The 23491-nt window shown below is 40.8% G+C and overlaps 2 protein-coding genes across 2 annotated transcripts in view; one reads left to right on the top strand and one right to left on the bottom strand.

Annotated features, from left to right (window-relative positions):
- Positions 1 to 23491, bottom strand: part of LOC132825070 (voltage-dependent calcium channel subunit alpha-2/delta-4-like) — a 477734-nt gene that overhangs the window by 184119 nt on the left and 270124 nt on the right. The gene's annotated exons all lie outside the window — the stretch shown is intronic.
- LOC132825031 (leucine-rich repeat and transmembrane domain-containing protein 2-like) lies at positions 3454 to 19981 on the top strand. The gene is made up of 3 exons (XM_060840037.1): positions 3454 to 3517; positions 12787 to 13377; positions 19480 to 19981. Exons 1-3 carry the CDS (start codon positions 3454 to 3456, stop codon positions 19917 to 19919), a joined length of 1095 nt encoding a protein of 364 aa, XP_060696020.1. The 3' UTR covers positions 19920 to 19981.

Raw genomic sequence — 23491 nt, 5'->3', positions numbered from 1 at the left:
GTTCCCGGACTATGAGGTTGGAAGCTGTGGGTGGGAGATCTCCAGAGGTGATGAGGTTCTCTATGGTCTTGGAGATGATGGTTTGGTGATGGGGTGGGGTCATGGTCGAGGGGACAGTAGGAAGAGGTGTCCTCGAGTTGGTGTTTGGCTTCAGCGGTGTAGACGTCAGTGCGCCAGACTACCACTGTGCCCCCTTTATCCGCTGGCTTGATGGTGAGGTTGGGATTGGAGCAGAGGGATTGGAGGGCTGCGCGTTGTGAGGGTGAGAGGTTGGAGTGGAGGAGGGAGGTGGACGGATTGAGGCGGTTAATGTCCCGGCAGCAGTTGGAAATGAAGAGGTCGAGGGCAGGTAATAAGCCAGCACGGGGTGTCCAGGTGGATGCAGTGTGTTGGAGGTGGGTGAAGGGGCCCTTGGAAGGTGGGCGGGAATCCAGATTGTGAAAGTAAGCTCGGAGACGGAGGCGACGGAAGAATTGTTCGATGTCACGGCGTGTATTAAATTCATTGATGCGTGGATGGAGGTGGATGAAGGTGAGTTCTTTGCTGAGGACTGATCGTTTGTCCTCAGTTAGGGGGCGGTCTGGGGGGATGGTGAAAACTCGGCAGGGCTGGGAGCTGGGATCTGGTGTGGTTGTGGAGCTGGGAGTGGGGGCAAAACCTGTAACTGGAGTGGGTGTGGTGGTGGGGGAATGGGGATGGAGTCATGAGCAGGGGTAGTGTTCCCCTCAGGGTTCTGGGGGGTTGGTTTAGTAACAGTGGGGTCTGTGGGGGGCATGTCAGCAGAATGCAGGTGAGTGGCGCTGATGGGGGTGGAAGTGGTGGTGATCACAGCAGTAGGGGTGGCGGAAGTCACTGAGCGTGTGGCATCAGCGATGATGTGAGGGGCAGAAGTGATGTCACGTGTGATGCATGAGGGATTGTGACGGGCAGAAGTGGTTGTGGGAGTGGCCATGATGGGGGTGGAAGTGACATCATCAATCAGCGTGGGGGTGGCAGCTGCATCAGCCGCATGGCTAATGGCGTCTGAGTAGTTTCCAAGGCTTAGCGGAATCTTCTGAAATGTTTGAAGAGTGCTGGTTATGGAGGCGGGTAGATAAAAGCTTGTTGTACTTACAGTTTTTGATGTTTGAGATGGAATTGAAATACTGTTTGTCATTCTTACATCATCCCTGAGTGACACTGCAAGTTTGGGCTGAATTGTCCAGTTTTGTACCATGAATAACTATTAGCATTAAGTTTGAACATGGCCAAATTCATTGACTTAAGAGACTTACAGTTTGCAAACAGAGACTTTAATCCAATTAATTTATGTTCTTATACTCTTAACATGGGCTTGATCCAAAACTATCTCTCAAAGTAAAAAGGAATGCTCCTGTCCTAATCCACTATAGAGATAACAGAAAAACTGCAGAGTGTTGAACATGGCTCAGTCTATTATGCAAGCCAACCTTCCATCCATTAATCCATCTACACTTCTTGTGCTTTGAAAAGGCAGTCAACAGCATCAAAGACCCCTCCCATAATCCTTTCTAACCTCTTCCATCAGTCAGAACATGCAAAAGTTTAAGCACACATACCATCAGGTTTGAGAACAGCTTCTTCCCTGCTGTTATTAGACTATTGAATTGACCTCTCAAATATCAAGTCTAATATTGATCTTGTTTTTGGTGTACCTTCTCTGCAGCCTTCACTTTGTATTCCTCACTCTGTTCTATTACCACATTTTCTTTGTATTTTATGGTACTGCATGCAAAACAAAACTTCTCATTGTACCTAAGTACATGTGACAATAACAAATCAAATCAAATTAAATAATAAATCCAATCACTGCATGTTACCCACCGTTCCATTTATACTATAGAAATTTGAAAACCTGAACTACATGAAAGAAAATTAGGGACAATTTTGAGATCCTCTGTCAGGCAACAGTAGACATTGGCTGAATATTGCTGTATTAACATTTCCCCACAAGCTGAATTCTTAGCATTTTACCTCGCTTCTTCTTTTGAACAAGGTGCATACATTAACTGCTTCCAATTTCCTGGTACTGTCCCATGTCCCAAAGATGATTGGAAAATTGTGATATTGTGTGTGTACCCCACAATTTCTACCCTATCTCCATCAGATGCCACTTTTCATGGGGACCCAGACATCTACATGTTTCAATAGGAGCCATATTCAAATATGCTAATAAGTTTCCTGTAAAGTACAGAGCAGTGCCACACAATTCTTAGGTCTCCCACATTGCAAATTCTCCACCCATTAACTGCAGGTAATGAGTGACATAATCAGAGATCCTTAACAAGTTTGCAGAAGGTCAGTCATGAATGTCCATTATTTTGCTTTGTTCTCTATTCGTTTGTGGATCCAGAGGTTCTTTAGAACCCATGACCCCTCCTTTATGAATTAATGCTTGCTGACTAGGGAACAATATTTACAGCTTCATTCAAAATGGCTTAGATCTTTCAGCAGGAACAGTATATAGCCATATAATTTCACTTTTTACTATATGTAAAATATAATATTAACTCTAGCAACATGGTTTACTGTCTTTGATTCTTCACATTATATAATTTGCATTCACCATATTGCTGTGCAAAGGCCTCTTCCTGGGTTTTTAAAATAGTTTTAGAAAGTACCTGATTGTTTTATATTTAAAGGAACTTTTTCAACTCCAGTCCCCTGCCTTGGCTTACACATAGTATATGACAATCCAAAACTTCTGCTAATGTTGCTTTATAATGTACTGCTGAAAACAGACATGAGCAGACCAGGCACAGGCTGGTGAGTTACCTCCTTTTGCTAGCATGGCTGAGATCAATCACTTTGAACCTGTGGCTAAGGATTGGTGGTTTAGCATAATACAGTGTCATAAATGTCAAAGCAGAAAGAGTTGGAACAGGCATTCATTATTGCAATTTCACTGTATCAACATCTTCTAGACTTAGACTTACAGTGTGGAAACAGGCCCTTCGGCCCAACAAGTCCACACCGACCCGCCGAAGCGCAACACACCCATACCCCTTACCTAACACTACGGGCAATTTAGCTTGGCCAATTCACCTGACCCGCACATCTTTGGACTGTGGGAGGAAACCGGAGCACCCGGAGGAAACCCACGCAGACACGGGGAGAACGTGCAAACTCCACACAGTCAGTCGCCTGAGTCGGGAATTGAACCCGGGTCTACAGGCGCTGTGAGGCAGCAGTGCTAACCACTGCGCCACCGTGCCGCCCCTATAGCTTTACAATTAGCTGATTAAATTACACAGTTGGTTAAGAAAACAAAATACATTTAATAATCTACAAAATAATGTCTTCTTCTAGTTTTGGAGACCAAAGTACTGGTTTTATTACTGATCAGTGACATTGGACACCACTGTGAAATCTATTCCACACAACGTCAGTCACAAGACATGAATCAACAACTCTAAGATTGGAAGTCAGGATACCATGTTAAATATGGAGCCTGTGACAAGTGAAGTAATGAAGCTGGGGATGAAGACCTGTTACACGTGTGAGTATACCTCATCCCTTTTGATGACCCTTATTTCACATGTTTCTCATTGTTGCTTGCAATATCATTGATGGGATTCTGGGAATGATGAAAGGAGGAGGAGCAGCAAAAGGAATAGAAGACACAATTTCAGCGCAGAAGGTGCTGTTTTCATCATGCTTATAACATTATGAACTTTGCATTTGAACTATCTGTCCTCATAACATTTTTCAGCTGTAATTTTCTTCGAAAGTTGCTCTTCTCTCAAATTCGTTTTTCATGATTAACTCAGCTTCAATAGGTGTTTATTTTAAAATAATCTGTATAATTTTGATGTGGAGATGCTGGTGTTGGACTGGGGTGTACAAAGTTAAAAATTACACAACACCAGGTTATAGTCCAACAGGTTGATTTGGAAATACTACCTTTCGAAGCACTGTTCCTTCATCAGATGGTTGTGGAGTATAAGATCGTAAGACACAGAATTTACTGCAAAAGTTTACAGCATGATGTAACTGAAATTATATATTGAAAAATACCAGGATTGTTTGTTAAGTCTCTTATCTTTTAGAATGGACATGTTGGTTTCAGTTCTTTCATATGTAAATCGCAGGTCATTTAAAAGTTCAAGTGAACTTTAACAGTTGGTGTCATGTCAGCCCAGATAATGCATTGAAGGTGTGAGGTGCCCTGTGTGAGACTGTCTGTGTCACAATGGTCAGACTGTGTGTGTGTGTGTGTGTGTGTGTGTGTGTGTGTGTGTGTGTGTGTGTGTGTGTGTGTGTGTGTGTGTGTGTGTGTGTCTGCCTGTGTGTCTAGTCACCTGTCGTGTGACATGAACCCAAGGGCTACCCCTAAACACACACACACACACACACACCCGCACACACACATACTCAGAATTACATTTTAACTTTGCTCAAAACTGCATTAATCCCTGTAAGATTCTGTAAATCCAATTTTTAGATTAGAATCAGTCTGACCATTGTGACACAGACAGTCTCACACAGGACACCTTACACCTTCAATACATTATCTGGGCCAACTTGGCGCAAATTGTTAAAATTCACTTGAGAATGTAACTTTTAAATGTTCTACCATTTACATATGAAAGAACTGAAACCAACATGTCCATTCTAAAAGATAAGAGACTTAACAAACAATCCAGGTCTTTTTCAATATATAACTTCAGTGACATCACACTGTAAACGTTTGCAGTAAATTCTGTGTCTTACGATCTTATACTCCACAACCACCTGATGAAGGAGCAATGCTCAACAAGCTAGTGCTTCCAAATAAACTTGTTGGACTATAACCTGGTGTTGTATGATTTTTAACTTTGTATAGTTTTGAAATATCCTTTTAGCTCCCCATACCCTTCTAACTTCTATTCTAAATTTGGACTATTTTGCCAAATCATATATAAGTCGGAAATTTTTTGTTATAGTTTTGGTCACTTCTTCAAGTCCCTTTTATCCTTTTCAATTTCAGTGTAGTTCTAAGTTTTGAAGTTGGGAAAAGGTAAAGAGAATAAGCAGGATATGGGAATACATTCAAGAAAAAAAACACCAGAAGTCAGCGGATTGATTGAGAGTGTCCTAGAGTCATAGAGATGTACAACATGGAAACAGACCCTTCGGTCCAATCTGTCCATGCCAACCAGATATCCCAAACCAATCTAGTCCCACCTGTCAGCACCCGGCCCATATCCCTCCAAACCCTTCCTATTCATATACCCATCCAAATGCCTCTTAAACGTTGCAATTGTACCAGCCTCCACCACAGCTGCCTCTGGCAGCTCATTCCATACACATACCACCCTTTGCGTGAAAACGTTGCCCTTTAGGTCTCTTTTATATCTTTCCCGTCTCACCCTAAACCTATGTCCTTTAGTTCTGGACTCTCTGACACCTGGGAAAAGATTTTGTCCATTTATCCTATCCATGTCCTCATAATTTTGTAAACCTCTATAAGGTCACCCCTCAGCCTCCGATGCTGAGGGGTGACCTTGTAGAGAATTGCACGCAATATTCCAACAGTGGCCTAACCAATGTCCTGTGCAACCGCAACATGACCTCCAACTCCTGTACTCGATACTCTGACCAATAAAGGAAAGCATAACAAATGCCTTTTTCACTATCCTATCTACCTGCGATTTCACTTTCAAGGAGCTATGAACCTGCACTCCAAGATCTCTTTATTCAGCAACTTTCCCTAAGACCTTACTATTAAGTGTATAAGTCCTGCTAGGTTTTGCTATCCCAAAATGCAGCACCTCGCATTTATCTGAATTAAACTCCATCTGCCACTTCTCAGCCCATTGGCCCATCTGGTCAAGATCCTGTTGTCATCTGAGGTAACTCTCTTCGCTGTCCACTACACCTCCAATTTTGGTGTCATCTGCAAACTTAACTAACTGTACCTCTTATGCTCGCATCCAAATCATTTATGTAAATAACAAAAAGTAGAGGACCCAACACCAATCCTTGTGGCACTCCACTGGTCACAGGCCCCCAGTCTGAAAAACAACCCTCCACGCACCCTCTGTCTTCTACCTTTGAGCCAGTTCTGTATCCAAATGGCTAGTTCTCCCTGTATTCCACGAGATCTAACCTTGCTAATCAGTTTCCCATGGGAAACCTTGTCAAACGCCTTACTGAAGTCCATATCGATCACATCTACTGCTCGGCCCTCATCAATCTTCTTTGTTCCTTCTTCAAAAAACTCAATCAAGTTTGTGAGACATGATTTCCCACGCACAAAGCCATGTTGACTATCCCTAATCAGTCCTTGCCTTTCCAAATACATGTATATCCTATCCCTCAGGATTCCCTCCAACTACCTGCTCACCACTGAGGTCAGGCTCACTAGTCTATAGTTCCCTGGCTTGTCTTTACCACCCTTCCTAAACAGTGGCACCATGTTTGCCCACCTCCAGTCTTCCCGCACCTTACCTGTAACTATCGATGATACAAATATCTCAGCAAGAGGCCCAGCAATCACTTCTCTAGCTTCCCACAGTGTTCTCAGGTATATCTGATCAGGTTGTATTAGATTCCAGAAAAGGCTTAAATGATCAGCTATAGTCATTAAATGTTTCCCTGTCACCATAGCCTGCCTACTTGTTGTGGTATACCTACATGGTGAAAAATAATTTAGTCAAAGTCTGTAATTGGAAAAGAAGGGAAACACTTACTTTCACTACTTCCTTCCTATTTTCAGCCTGTATGGTGAGTTAAAGTTTTTTCCACTCTCAATACATGAGAATGCTTTCATGTGGGTATATGTCTGATGTTTGAAATCTTTCCATTCAGACAAATTTCATTCTGTGCAGCAATCCATTTTTATATTGTTAGCTATTTATTTTCATATTCTATTTGTCACACTTTGCTGGGTTCGTAAACTCTCCCAATTCTCAAGCTTAATAAACTTCTGTTGCTTTTTAAAGGTTTTTCTCTTAATTTAAGATTATCCACATCCTTTCTTAGTTTGCCTTTGAGTTCACATTTTTGGTAAGGCATTGATTTCTGAATGTAATGCAAGTTCATGTAAGGAATATTTCTTTAAATGTTCACTATTGCTTTTCTAATATCATACCATTTTAATCTAATTTCCCCATCTAGCTTAGCTAACACTTGCTGCATACCTGTGTAATGAGTTTTATTTAAGCTTAACACTAGTTTCAGATGTATATCACTCTCATGTTAAATATGAAATTCTATCATGTTGTGAACATCTTCCCCAAAAGATCTCCTATTTTCAGATCACTAATTAACCCTGTCTTATTGCACAGAGCAAAGTCTAGCTTCTTTCTTGATCAGTTCCATAATCTGTTGTTCCAGGAATCAATCATTATGGGGAAAAGGCAGGAAAATGGAATTGACAATGATCAGATCTGCCATGATCTCATTGAATGGTGGAATGGACGCAATAGACCGACCTCTTGTTTATATTTTTTGAACTTGCATGCCAGTGGTGAATCCTTGAGATACAGTCAGAACAGGTCAAGTAAACTAGGGTGATGTAGTGGGGAGAATATTAGGAGTGTGAAGGTACTCATTAAATGTAATACTTGCCCATTACTGTGTATGAAAGCTTTAATTGTATTCCAAAGTTGTTTTGTTTCTAGGACTTTTGCTAATCCATCAAGAGTACACCAACAGTTCATTGCAACAAACAGCTGTAAAGAGCGGACCTAACTTCTTGACAAAACAAAGATAGGTAGCGCTTGTTCACTAGATTAGTCAAAACTTCATCCACCTACTCTCTGCAATATATGACATTAATAAATTAACAAACACAACCTACAGCTACCAAGATCCCAAAACGTCTAGCTTTATTGTCTCCATTTATCATTCACAAAAGTTGTGATGATTGAGTTTATATGCACGAACAACCATCTGTAACATATTTGAGACATTTTCATAATATCACATACAAAAAGAACAAAATACAAATTGGTTATAAAATTCAGCTTTGAGATTTTATGAAATGTCTGAATTTCTTTTGCTTATGAAGCATTTGCATTATTGCAATTATTCCTGCTGTATCACTTTTGAGTCATCCCTTTCTGCTTGTGAGTTCACATCCAGAAGTATTATCAAATACATCTGAACATGTATTTCATCGCTAGCACCTAATCACTATGGTTTCTTTTCTCTATGAACCACCATCAGTCAATCACCCATGTTTCAAGGAGAATAATTTATGTGTAAAGCCCATTCAGGGCAATGTAAACCATGTTTGTGAATTCATAACTTCTATTATCCATTCCAATTTCAACTTGCATCCCTGTGTCCTCTTGGTTGATTGAATGGAATTGAAGACACTTGTGGCAAATTTTTGAATCTGATGGATAAATAACTAAGGTACTTATAAGCCAGTTAAGATAACTTTTTATGAGGGTATTGTCCCTAACTTTTGGGCAGATCGATGTTCAAGACCCAGCTGCCCCTGACATGTTTTATAATGTGTTTGAACAGATTGATTTTAAAGAGAAAACAACTCTTAAATATGTGGATCTTGTATTTTCCACAGGGTATCTCTTTCCCAAATTGTCAGAGGTCACCAAGGTCAGTGTACAGCAGATACAGCTTTTAAGGGAAAGTGAAGAATTGGGAAATGTTCAGTTATTAAGACTGATGAACTCTATTCATCGCCATTGCTCTTCTCTGCACTTGTTCTCTTAAAGAATACCTTCACTTCTTGGCAAGTGATTGCCAATTTCTTGTCAATTTACTTGTCCAAATCTTCAGTCACTTGATTCGCTGATTCCAGCCTTCAACATAGCAACTCATGCAGCTCCATCTAGAGCAGAAACAACACCCTCAGCATCAGCACTAGTAGCAGAGGTAACTGTCTTCTTCTCAGTTCTAAGATCCTCCACAGGGGGGAAAAGGTAATGGACACCAAGATACAGGTGGAAGGGGGGCAAGCCCCAAATACTGGGTTGAAGGTAGTGTACTCCACACTTCTGAACTCCAATGCCTCAGGGACTCAGACTGTCAAGGCAGGCAACTTATGACATCTGTAAGCTCCTGAAACAAGACTTTCTACCCAATAACGCAGGTGGGAACACATTGCCAATGCCTGATATTTCTCTAACTGGAGAGCCACCACTCACTCAGTCAATGTCTCTGCCAGATTGAGCACTGTCTTCTTAAAAAAGCAAAAACAGAGAGGTCACAGAACATTATTTTTAATCTTTTGTAATAGTTTGGCATCATTCATTGGGGCAGTGTTTATTGTCCATCCTTAATTGCCCTTGAGAAGATGGTGGCAAACTGCCTTCTTGAACTGCTGCAGTCCACACACTGTAGGTACAACCACATTACATGTGTTAGAGGGGGTTCCTGACCCAATGATAGTGAAGGAACAGTGATATGTTTTCAAATCAGGATGGTAAGCGGCTTGGAGGGGAATTTGCAGGTGATGGTGTTCCCATGTTCTTCCAGTCGGAAATGGTTGTAGGTTTGGAAGATCCTGTCTAAGAATGTTTGATGAATTTCTGCAGTTCATCTTGCAGATATTACACATTGCTGCTACTGAGCATTAGTGGTGGAGAGAGTTTGAGGATGTGGTGCTAAATGAGTGAGTTAATTTGTCCTATATGGTATCAAGATTCTTGACTGTTGGTGGAACTGTACTTGTCCAGGCAAGTAGGGTGTATTCCATCACACTGACTTGTGCCTTATAGATGGATTACAAACCTTGGAATGTAAGGAGAAGAGCTACTTGCTGCAGATTTGATTTTTGTGGTGAAGAGGGCAGGATGCCATTTGTGAATGGTTATCCTGCGGCATGGGTGTTGAAGAGAAATAGATAGGTCTGCAGATTATAAGATGCAGATGTAAGGTGGCTGCAGGGAGAGGAGATACATAATGTGTTAATCTAAAAATGTTGTTGAATAGAACACTAGGTGAGTCAAAGTGTGAGGCTTGGCACTTGAGAGTGTTATGTAACACATTTGTCTGAGTCTGATTGTCTGATTTTCCTAGATTGGAGGGACCACACTCATAGAGTCCTAGAGTCAAAGAGGTGTACAGCATGGAAACAGACCTGTCCATGCCAACCAAATATCCCAACCCAATCTAGTCTCACCTGCCAGCACCTGGCCCATTTCCCTCCAAACCTTTCATATTCATATACCCATCCAAATGCTTCTTAAATGTTGCAATTGTACCAGCCTCCACCACTTCCACTGGCAGCTCATTCCATACATGTATCACCCTCTGTGTGAAAATGTTGCCCCTTAGGCCTCTTTTATATCTTACCCCTCTCACCCTAAACCTATGCCCTCTAGTTCTGGACTTCTGACCCCAGGGAAAAGACTTTGCCTATTTACCCTATCCATGCCCCTCATAATTTTGTAAACCTCTATAAGGCCATCCCTCAGCCTCCGATGCTCCAGGGAATATAGCCCCAGCCTGTTCAGCCTCTCCCTGTAGCTCAAATCCTCCAACCCTGGCAACATCCTTGTAAATCTTTTCTGAATCCTTTCAAGTTTCACAACATCTTTCCGATAGGAAAGAGACCAGAATTGCACGCAATATTCCGACAGTGGCCTAACCAATGTCCTGGTCAGCCGCAACATGACCTCCCAACTCCTGTATTCAATACTCTGACCAATAAAGGACAGCATACCAAACGCCTTCTTCACTATCCTATCTACCTGCGACTCCACTTTCAAGGAGCTATGAACCTGCACTTCAAGGTCTCTTTAATCAGCAACACTCCCGAGGACCTTACCATTAAGTATATAAGTCCTGCTAAGATTTGCTTTCCCAAAATGTAGAACCTAGCATTTATCTGAATTAAACTGTAACTGCCACTTCTCAGCCCATTGGACCATCTGGTCAAGATCCTGTTGTAATCTGAAGTAACCCTCTTTGCTGTCCACTATACCTCCAATTTTGGTGTCATCTGCAAACTTACTAACTGTACCTCTTATGCTCGCATCCACATCATTTATGTAAATGACAAAAAGTAGAGGACCTAGCACTGATCCTTGTGGCACTCCACTGGTCACAGGCCTCTAGTCTGAAAAACAACCTTCCACCACCACTCTCTATCTCCTACCTTGGAGCCAGTTCTGTATCTAAATGGCTAGTTCTCCCTGTATTCCATGAGATCTAACCTTGCTAATCAGTCTCCCATGGGGAACCTTGACGAACGTCTTACTGAAGTCCATATAGATCACATCTACTGCTCTGCCCTCATCAATCTTCTTTGTTACTTCTTCAAAAAACTCAATCAAGTTTGTGAGACATGATTTCCCACACACAAAGCCATATTGACTATCCCTAATCAGTCCTTGCCTTTCCAAATACATGTACATCTTGTCCCTCAGGACTCCCTCCAACAACTTGTCCACCACCGAGTAATTGCTGCTCCTGGATTTCGAGGAAATCACCTCCAGCACCTAAAATACCTCAAAAAAGGAACAGCTGTTTCAGCCAGAAATTTTTCCCGTCCTCCATCTTGGATTACCCAGAATCCTCTCCTGCTACTTACTTACTTGGTCATTCCATCCACACCTGCTTGGTTGGAGAGACTATCCTCTTCATCCCGAATTGGGAGAGTTCACTTCAACTAGTTTCTCAAATACAATGTGATATTTAGGTATAAGTGAGTGTAAGAAACTTTCTTGGGTGCCTCTCAATTCCTCAAAAGTTAAAGTACCACTAAACTCTTGTGAGCAATGCTGTGATCCTTTAAATTAGAACTTTTTCTCTGTCAGAAACATATATATCCTGGTAGCATTCCCTGGTTCTTCAGCAATCTCAAAGGCAAGCCAATAATGTGTGAAAAAGCCTTGGCAAAGTCTTCCTGTTCTCTTTTGTCTCAAAGTGATCATCAATGAATACATATCTGAATAATGCTTTTTATTACAAAACTATTAATTAAAAGAAATAATTATTCATTATAATATTATACATTCACATTATAAATGTCCTAATATTCCTTGGGAATTGCACTATTTTCAAGTACAAAATTGCTAATTTCAGAAATGGCATTGCTCTCTGTTCTATAAAACTGTTCACTATTTTCGTTATTACCGCTACTCATGATTATTAGACAAAGTGCCACTCGTTTAGGAAAGCTTTGGACCAGCAAGTTTTTTCATTGTCAAAGTTTGAGATTATATGTTTTGGGAATTAGGTATCTCATGATCTCACCCAGTGCTGACTCAGTTTCCACTCTTCCCATCCATAATTCTCCTCGACTTCTTTGTGATGGAGCTCAATGTAGATTCAGTGCAAGTTTCCCTACGGTCATCTACTACATATAAATGAGAGCCAGCAAGAGTCATAAAGATTTTTTTTGTGTAGAAAAGTCTTCCAGGGTTAGTTCTGCTCAGTTGGGCTTTAAAGGCAAATGAAACGAGCTCTTAAGTGAAACATGTTCAGAAGTGAAGCAGGACATTATTACTTTTTTTTATGTAGCCTTGCTAAGTTTTTTTTTGTTAATAATTACAAGGATTTCAGATAATGTAAAACTTGTATCAGTTTTCCCCTACCCCCTGTGAACTATTGTCAGCAACTGTTCCAACAACCATTATATTCAATCTCTGCAGTGTTCAACATAACGCATCATCTTATCTTCTCAATTTGCTTCCAAAAACTACTTAGTACTGTCGTTGGGCCAAGGAGGTAAGCGAGGCATACAAACTGTACTTGGCTAGTGTTCAAAAATACAAAGGAACTTTCTCAAATTTGGATGTGAAATGGAAAATCCTTGCATTTGCTGAAGTTTCTAATTCATTAACACGTGCCTCTGTTTCTCCACAGGTCATTACTGCTTATTTTTTGTGTTGCTAACTATTGTTGAAGCCTTGTTAGCATGTCCTACACACTGTTCTTGTAAAAAGTACGAAGTTGATTGCAGCAATCTAGGCCTCGTGACCATTCCAACAGACATTCCATCAAACATTAAATTTCTCTCACTCAGCAACAATAAGCTCAGCAGCCTACAAGCTCTCACATTCAGTAATTTTACCACATTGGAGAAACTGGATCTGTCTAACAATTACCTGGACCAATTACCAGCAAATGTATTTGATTACATCAGGAACCTGACTGATCTCAACTTAAGAAATAACAGCATTCGAAGTCTGGATAAAAGCATCTTCTACAAGACCACTAACTTGCAAAGATTGGACCTTTCTGTTAATGGCCTCTCTCAGATTCCACTGCTCTTATTTGATGAAATGCAGAACTTGACTTGGTTGAATCTGGAAGAAAACAGGATGCCAAATCTCGAAAGGGAGGCCTTTGAGCCACTTGAATTTCTTCGGCAGTTGCAGCTTGGTGGGAATCCTTGGGAATGTGACTGCAGCCTGAGGGACTTCAAACACTGGATGGAATGGTTCCTCTACAAAGGTCAGTAGAACAAACTTTATCAACCACTTACAAACTTTCTGGCCACACTGGATGTAATTCACATGCACCAAAATGAAAACTGATTTCATTCACAATATATTGAACTTCACTGCAAAAAATAATAGACTTAATTCTTGATCTGTGTAAAGCTAAATTATCTCTTCCAGCTGTGAAAACAGCTGAACTAACTGACCTTCAGTAACTCTGATCAGGAGACATCTGCCAGGGATTTTGTTGTTACTGAATAAAAATTGAGAAGGGGTTTTGTCTTTAATCCTTGCCACAAAATCCATTCACTTGACACCAACTCTATCCCTTCCACAGCCATTTTCTGAAACTAAATCAGTCTAAAACATTGATATTTTAATTGGCTCAGAGATGACCATCTGACCCATAACTATTTCATCAGCTGGGCCTCATAACATTATATCTATAGCATTATCTATCACTGGTGCTGCCTCAGCTTAGTTGCTTTTAAAGCCTTTACCTGTGTTGTTGTTATCTCTTGACAACTTCAGCAATCTCTTGATGAGCCTGCAAGTTTCCATAATAAAACCAATAAGTTGGATTTATCATGGTTTGGTAGTTAGTGTCTGGTACAGATTGATGTCAGTGACAAACTTAAATCTGTATTCCAACGGGTTCATGGAAGAAAGCCTTCTTGCTTTATCTCATACTTACAGTCGTCCCGCATGGAAACAGACCCTTTGGTCCAACTTGCCCATGCTGACCAGATATCCTAAATAAATTTAGCCTCATTTTCCAGCATTTGGCCCATACCCCTCTAAACTCTTATTCACATACCCATCCAGATAACTTTTAAATGTTGCAATTGTACCAGCCTCTACCACTTCCTCTGGCAGCTCATTCCATACACACAATATCCTCTGTGCATGAAAAAGTTGCCCGTCAGGTCCCTTTTAAATCTTTACCCTCTCACCCTTAAACCTATACTCTCTGGTTTTGGACTCCCCTATCCCAGGGAAAAGACCTTGTCTATTCAGCCTTTCCATGACCCTCATGATTTATAAACCTCTGCAAGATCACCCTTCAGCCTCCAATGTCACTGGGAAAATAATCCCAGCCTATCCAGCCTCTCCCCGAAACCCTTCAATCCTGGCAACATTCTTGTAAATCTTTTCTGAACCCTTTCAAGTTTCACAATGTCCTTTCAAAAACAGGGAGACTAGAAGTGTACACAGTATTCCAAAAGTGGCATGACAGCAGCAACATGACCTCCAACCCATATACTCAATGCACTGACCAGTAAAGGAAAGCATACCAAATGCCTTCTTCACAATCCTATGTACCTACAACTCCACTTTTAAGAAACTATGAACCTGAATTCCAAGGTCTCTTTGTTCAGCACCACTCCCCAGGACCTCACCATTAAGTATACAAGTCCTGCTTTGATTTGCCTTTCCAAATTGCAGCATGTCACATTTATCTAAATGTATCTCCATCTGCCACTCCTCAGCCCATCTGATCATGATCCCATTGTATTCCGAGGTAGCCTTCTTCACGTCCACTACACCTCCAATTTTGATATCATTTGCAAACTTACTAACTATACCTCCTATGTTCACATCCAAATCATTTATATAAATGACAAAACACAATGGACTCAGCACATATTCTTGTGACATACCACTGTCACAGGCCTCCAGTCTGAAAAGCAACCCTCCACCACCCTCTGTATTCTATCTTCGTGCCAGTTCTGTATCTAAATGGTTAGATCTCCTTGTATTCCATGTGATCTAAACTTGCTAACCAGTCTACCATGAGGAACCTTGTCAAATGCCTTACTGAAGTCCATATATATCATGTACACTGCTCTGCCTTCATCAATCCTATCATTACTTCCTCAAAAAACCCAATTAAGTTAGTGAGACACAATTTCCCACATACAAATTCACTTGACTATCCCTAATCTTGCCTATCAAATATATGTAAATCCTGTTCCTCAGGATTCCCTCCAACAACTTTCCCACCACTGATGTCAGGCTCACTGGTCTATAGTTCCCTGGCTTTTCCTTGACACCTTTCTTAAATAGTGGCATCAAGTTAGCCAACCTCCAGTCTTCTGGTGCCTCACCTGTGGCTTTGATGATACAAATATCTCAGCAAATGGCCCGACAATCACTTCCCCAGTTTCCCACAGAGTTCTAGGGTACACCTGCTCAGGTACCAGGGATTTATTTTCTTTTATGCGTTCTAAGACATACAGCACCACTCCTCTGTGATATGGAATCGGCACAGTCTGAGGATTCGGGGTGGACCATTTAGGATGAGACATTTTTTCATCCGATGAATTAATTACCACAGGAAGTACTTGTATTCAAGAGGCGGCTAGATAAAGCAGCTGGGGCAAATTGGATCAAAGGTTATGGGGAGAAAGCAGCATTAGGCTTTTGAATTGGACGATCAGCCATGACTGTGATAAATGGCAGAGCAGGTTTGAAGGGCCGAGTGGCCTCCTTCACTCCTATCCTCTATGTTTCTATGGATATTTTTCAAGATATTGTTATTTCCCCACATTTTATATCTGCCATATCCTTCTCCTCAGAAAACATTGATGCGATTACTCGTTTAGTATCTTCCCCATTTCCTGTGTTGCCACACATAGGTAGCCCTGCTGATTTTTAAGGGGCCTTATTGTCTCCCTAGTTACCCTTTGGTCCTTAATGTGTTTGTAGAATTCCTTTGGATTCTCCTAATCCTATGTGGCAAATATCTCTTGTCCCCTTTTTGCCTCCTGATTTCCCTCTTAAGTAAACTCCCACTGCCTTTATACTTTTCCAGGGATGCATTTGATCTCTGCTGTCCATATGTGACATATGCTTTCTTCTTTTTTTTGACCAAAACCTCAATTTTGCTCGTCAACCAGCATTCCTTACACTTACCAGCCTTGACCTTCACCCAAACAGGAATATACTGTCTCTGGTTTCTCACTATCTCATTTTTGAAGGTTTCCCATTTCCCAGCTACCCATTTACCTGCAAATATCCACCTCCAACTAACTTTTGAAAGTTCTTGCCTAATACTGTCAAAATTGGCCTTCCTTCAATTTAGAACTTTAACTTTTAAATCTGGTCGATCCTTTTCCATCACTATTTTAAAACGAAGAGAATTATGGTCACTGGCCCCAAAGTGCTCCCCCACTGACACCACAGTCACCTGCCCTGCCATATTTCCTGAGAGTAGGGCTGAAAATGTGTTGCTGGAAAAGCACAACAGGTCAGGCAGCATCCAAGGAGCAGGCGAATCAACGTTTCAGGCATGAGCCCTTCTTCAGGCTCATGTCTGAAACGTCAATTCTCCTGCTCCTCGGATGCTGCCTAACCTGCTGTGCTTTTCCAGCAACACATTTTCAGCTCTGATCTCCAGCATCTGCAGTCCTCACTTTCTCCTTCCTGAGAGTAGGGCAAGTTTCGCACCTTCTCTATATCTGAACACTGAATCAGAAAACTTTCTTGGACTTAACAAATTTCTATCCATCCAATTCCTGATGTTTGACTTGGTCCTTTTCCTAACTGATTTCTTTCCTCACTATTTCCCTGGGTCCTTCTTACACAAGTGACCTCTACCCCAGAAGAGATTCCAATGATCCAGAAATGTGAATCCTCCTCCCCTGAAACCTCCTCAGCCTCTTATTCATCTACCCTATCCTCCTATTCCTCCCCTTACTAGCTCGTGGGACTGGGAGTAATCCAGATATTATTACTCTCGAGAACCTTCTTTTTAAATTCTTGCCTAACTTTCTATATTCTGTCCTCAGAATCTTATCATTTGCTCTTCCTATATCGTTAATTCTGGTGGGTGCAATGACGTCCTGCTGGTCCCTCTCCCCTTTCAGAATACTCTGCACTCTCTCCAACACAACTTTGACCCTGGCTCCAGGGAGACAACACACCATTCTGATGTTTCATCAGCTGCAGCACATCTGTCTATGTCTCTGACTAGAGAGTCACCTATCACAATCAATTGCTTGGAACCTGTTGTATCCTAATTTTATGAGAGCCAGTCAGTACCAGAAACCTGCCCATCAGTGCTACATTTCCCTGAGACTCCATCACTCCATACATTTCCAAAACAGCATATTTGTTTGAGAAGGGGGTAGCCACAGAAGACTCCTGCACTGCCCATTTCCCTCTCCTACCTTTTTAAAAAATTACCCATCCACCTGTCTGTATCTTCAGTTTATTTTCCTTCCTGCAACTGCCATCCATTACACTCCCTAGCGCCTGTCAATTCCTCATTTCTTCTAACTACCGTTCCAACCAATCCATGTGATCCGATAGGATTCGCAACTAAACACACTTCCTGCAGACATAATCATTAGTAACATGGAAACCCTCCCTAATTGCCCACATCCAACCGAAAGAGCACATCTCTCTACTAAAGGCCATCTTTGCATCTTAACAATCTACAGACCTAGAAAATAGCACAGTCTTACTGCTGTAAAAACACTGCTCCACACTAACTTAGTACCTATGTTCTATATTTTAAAGGCTTAATCAAGAGATAGATCTCAATAAAACATATAATCAAAATGGAACCCACTCTACTGACTATTGTAAATTTACATAAAAATACAGTATAGTTACACTTTAAAACTAGCCACTTAGCTGTTCCCCTGCTATGAGCTCTCCCACACAGGTTTCTCCAAGGTCAGCTGTGAATTTCATTGTTTGTTAATTTTTCTTAGATGACTCTGATGTTTAGAGATACTTGAAATCAGTCTGGAACGTTGGGCCTCAAGCTCTATAACCACTTGTCTCTAACAGAGAGAGATTTCCAGCGTGCCTTGTGGGAGCCTATAACTGTTTACCCAGAATTTATATTGCATCAATAACACAGAAAAACATCCCAAGGCATTTCATGGCAGCATTATCAAATAAAACTTGATACTGAACTATACCAAAAAATATTAAGGCAGAGCTTGATCAAAGATTTAAATTTTATGCATTATCTTCTAGAAACAAAGCAGAGTTGAATAGCAGAGAGGATTACAGAGGGAATTATAGAACATGGGGCCTTGCCAGCTAAAGACATGGTGAAAAAATGATGAAGTATTTAAAATCAGAGGGGCCAGAGTTGCAGGAGTGAATACATATTAGAGAGTTGTAGGGTTGAAGAGTTTAAAGGGATAGGAATACCACGAAGAGATTTGAAAACATATGTGAGAATTTCAGTTTTGATGTCGTGCTGTAATGGGAGCCAATGTAGTATACTAGGCAGATGGGTGATGGGCAAATATGACTTGGTGTAAGTTAGGACATGGGTATCAGAGATTTGGATAACCCCAAGTTTATGAAAGGTAATATGCGAAGCATGTAACGCAGCCAAGTCAAACATCCATTCCCTCCGCCACCAATGCTCAGTAGGAGCAGTGTGCACTATCTCCAACATGCACACTAGAAATTCACCAAAGATATTCAGACATCACTTTCCAAACCCCTGACCACTTCCATCTAGAAGGGCAAGGGCAGCAGACACATAGGAACACCCCCACCAGTAAGTGTCCCTCCAAGCAAATCATCATCCTGACTTGGAAATATATTGGTTTTCCTTCATTGTTGCTGGATCGAAATCCTGGAATTTCCACCCCAATGGCATTGTGAATCAACCCACAGCAGGTGGACTGCTGTGGTTCAAGAAGGCAGCTTACCTCTACCTTCTCAAGAGCAACTAGGGATGGGCAATAAATGCTGGCCAGTCAGCGACACTCACATCCTACAAATGAATTTTAAAAAGGCTCAGTCTCTGAGAATCTCAGCAATTCAAACAAAAGAAAACAGAGAAAATATGATTAAAAATCTTGAGCAGCATGCCAACAATTTCACATGATACTTCCCAACAGAGTGCCATTACCTACAGAATATCCAGAATTGTCCCCATAAAATCGTCCCAATAACATAACTAAATATGATGAGAGGCAGTTAAAGCGATGGGAACATGTGAAATGAGTTTGCTAAAACTTGCTTAATAACTGTAAACATTGCCTACTTGAGGAAATGGTTACACTGGGGAAATATGATGTACTGTTTTGACTGGCAGAATTCAAGTCCTAATTAATTGATTACTCTGTCTTAAAATCAGGTGGAAAACTTGATGGAATTGAATGTTCTCTGCCGAAAGACCTCCGTGGGAAAGATCTCAGAGCTGTTCCCATAGAGATGTTCAACTACTGCATCCAACTGGAGGATGAAAATAAATCCTCAGGAAATGGAAAAGTAGTCACAGGCCCTCCCTGTGTGAAACAGGAGGTCAGCACCCCAAGGCCACATTACTTTCATACTTCAGATTGCATGAGACAACGCTACCGCCCAGTCAGTGTCAGGCGAGCCATTGGAACAGTCGTTGTTGCTGGGGTCTTATGTGGCATTGTTTGCATCATGATGGTGGTGGCTGGGGCATATGGTTGCATCTACGCCTCCTTGATGGCAAAATATCATCGAGAGCTTAAAAAACGACAGCCGCTGATGGGAGAGGGTGAGCAAGAGCAGGAGGATCAAAAGCAGGCTTCTTCCATGGCATGAGGATTAGGTACAAGATAGCATTCAATGGAAGAAGAGCTTTCTTCATCAGTTTTCTCCAGCTCTGGCCTTTATGTGCTTATTGCAATGTTGATACAAATATTGACTTGTTAGTCTCATCACAGTATAGGGAAGCACAAATCATTTAATGAAACACATCCTACAGGCCTGAATTCTGCTTATTTGTTTTCTGAGGCTCGACAGGATGCATTAGAATCTAATAAGGAGAAGAATATAGAAAGGAGTATGGTTGTCTTGAAAATTCTTTTGCATGAAATTTGTTTGAAAGTATTTAGAATTCAAGGCAAAAAATGGCTGTTTGAATCTTTGTACCTGCAGCTAACTCCAGTATTTGGAGGAACAAATACTGAAACTTTCAGTTTTTTTCTCGGGTTTTGTGTGCATGAAACAACTCTGAATTGCAGCATCAATTGCTATTCAGTATGGGAATCTCATTAAGCCATCTTATATTGTTCAGAAGGAAAGCTGGCCCTCATTCCAGTTGGGTAATATCTTCTGTAATGGTAAAATGTTGTTTGGTACTTAATGATACTTAACAGGTTATTCATAGGATACGCAATCAAACATACTTTTCTAAGTATTTCACTAGAGTATCTCAACTAAACTTGCGAGATATTTATTTATCACTTTTAATACATGATAGTTTGTCATACATTCATTTACTTGTCCTGTTTAATTCCAGTGAGAAAGACTTGACAAATGGGAAAGACTTTTCTCATCCAAATGGACACAAAATATTGATATTTGAGTGATTGTGAAGTTATAATCAAGAGGTTCAAAAGCAACATACATAGCAAGACGCTGCAAACAATCATGAATGACAGTTGTTCAACTAGGTACTCAATATAATGTGAACAAAATTATTTTTTAGGATTTAATAAGAGGCAACATTATAAAGTTAATTTCTGACACCATTTAATGGAGTTGCAAAATTTTAATGCAGGGTTTTAGATGCTTTTTTTCCCTGATAATGTATGTAAGGTAATTAATCTCATTAAAATGAAAATGTATTTTGAAGTAATGCATCAATGAAATAACAGAGAGATACTTTAGGAATTTGATATTTTAGGAATGGGAGTGTAGGTAGACATGACTTGTCGAAAACCTGAAGGCTGAACTACTTTGAGGAGTTTGAAGATCCACTGTCATAACTGAGTGTGGGAGTTGATTGCATTCCAGCATGTGGCAGGAATCCACTATGGCATTTTGCCAATGATAATTAAGGATTCTGGTCTAACGTGAGAGCTTTGAGCACTTTCAGAGAGCCAGCCCCTCAGCAGCTTTGGCAATGCCAATAGTTATGGCTTGTCAATTCTGAGATTGTACCATTAAGCAGTAGGCCCTTTCGTACCCAGGTGCCCTTGAAGAGAGTTGAGATTTTTGAGGAACGAAGGACTAGGCAAATAAGAGCATTCCAGTGGCATCACCTTGGATGAAGGAAATATCATTGATGCAAGAGAGCCATTCCATTGAACATGCAGCATCCATCTCTGATGGCAGTGATAACTCACTGTGAGGTTGCTGCTGAGCTTCCGACAGCCATGGTGGCTGAACTTCTTGAATTTACTTTACGGTTCCATTTCCCTGCCATTTGCCACACTGCTGCTTCCCAGCCCATCTCCAAATGACTAGAAACATTTAGCCCTAGAAGTCTGTCTTTCCCCAAATGCTGCTTTGCACCATATAGTTTATGTCATGGACTAATCCCCCACCTGGAAGTTTGCTCAATTTGTCTGTCTTGGTTTCCAATAACAAGACGAATATTTGAGGTGATCTGATAAGGTATCCCAGGTGGTGTCCCCATACCTGACACTGGAGAGGGTGTGCAATCCCATAAAAGCACTTCAATTCCTGAGAGAGGCGATGGTCTGATGCTGGGGTTTGTGACTTGTCCTCCTTGCCTGCTGTGACAGAGAATTCCACAGATTCACCCCCCTTTGCGTAAGGAAATTTCACTGTATCTCAGTCTGAAATGCCTACCATATATTCTGAGACCATAGCTTCATTCTGTAACCCCTAGGCCAGGTGAAACATTATCCCTGCACTCAGTCTGTTCAGCCTGCTACAATTGTACATGTTTTAATGAGATCCTGTTTCATTCTTCTAAACTCCAGTAAATATAGGCTCAGTCTCCTCAAATGACAAGCCTGCTATCCCAGGAATCAGACTGGTGAATGTTTGTTCCCTCTCTCTATGGTAAGCAGATCTTTTCTTCAGTAAGGAGATCAAAACTGCACAAAATACTGTAAGTTTGGCCTCATCAACACCCTGCAGCAGCAGGAAAGTATCTTAGTTTCTATATTACAATCCTTTTACAATGAAAGCCATCATACAATTTGCTTTTCTCACTGCTTATTGCATCTGATGCTTGCTTTCAATGATCAACGTAGGACTTCCAACTTCAGCCTTTCCCAATCTATCACCATTTAAATAATAACCTGACATTCTAGCTTTCCCACTAAAGTGAACAACCTGACATTTATCCATGAAGATACATGGATGAGGACTAGCCATAACCTCCTGGAATTAATTTATTGAATCTGAATTGCCCACAATTTTTAAAATGTAGTTAATCATCATTCTTGGCTGAGCCTCCAGAAATAAAGCATTCCTAATAAAATAATATGATGCCACCTAAGATTGGCATACTGTTGGCTTCAAAAATTTTAAAATGATTATTCTCTGCTGTCCTGAGCCCAAGTACCTGTGCATTAGGAAGGTAATTTGGATAGTAGCAGTGCTAGGAGAAAAAAATAGGGAGGTAACCAAAAGGATTATTTTGAGAGCCTTTTGAAAGTGATAAAATGTGTAATGGAATGAGGACCTTTGGAATAGAATTCCAGAGAGCAGGACTGAGATGATTAATATATATTAAAATAGATATCTGGCAGTGTTGCAGGCTAAAATCTAAAAAAGGGTTTCATATTTGAAGAATAATGAATTACTAGGAATGGTTACAAACCATATAAAACCACATATTTGCTACAAGCCAACATAATCAGGAAGACTGATATGAATTGCAAGAATGAAACAAACATTCTGTTCCATGAAATTTCTATATTCAGCTCTTTAATACTGTATTCAGATTTCTATATATCTTTCTAATTTCTTATGTATTTGTGATCCAGGACTTTGATTTTGTTGTTCTGCCTGCAGTAGCCAGGAGCATATTGGTAACTGATGTTACGTACAATACCTATGCTGCTACATTAATGATTGGGACTTCACAAATGTCATTTTGTTGAAACCATTTGAAATTTAATGGCACAAAAGTCTGCATGCAGGAAACATGTATACCCCCTTGATTTCAGCTTCTGTCTCATGTATTTATTTTCCTCCCATATATGAATTGGGCCTTTGAGTAAAATTTTCTCCTAGCAATGCACCTTAAGATCAACACACCAGTTTGTCACTTAAATTTCCAGCTCCAAGATTCTTGGGACTTGCCTCAGGAAGATTATCATCAAATCAGACTGAACGTTAGTCCACTATCTATGTGGTACTTATAATGCAAGATGCTTCTTATAAAGGACAAAGTGAAATAGATTTATTAA

This window comes from Hemiscyllium ocellatum, chromosome 19 (genome assembly GCF_020745735.1).
Source record: "Hemiscyllium ocellatum isolate sHemOce1 chromosome 19, sHemOce1.pat.X.cur, whole genome shotgun sequence".
Lineage (NCBI taxonomy): Eukaryota > Metazoa > Chordata > Chondrichthyes > Orectolobiformes > Hemiscylliidae > Hemiscyllium > Hemiscyllium ocellatum.
Note: the sequence above shows the minus strand (reverse complement) of the source record. Positions and strands in the feature narration are given on the sequence as shown.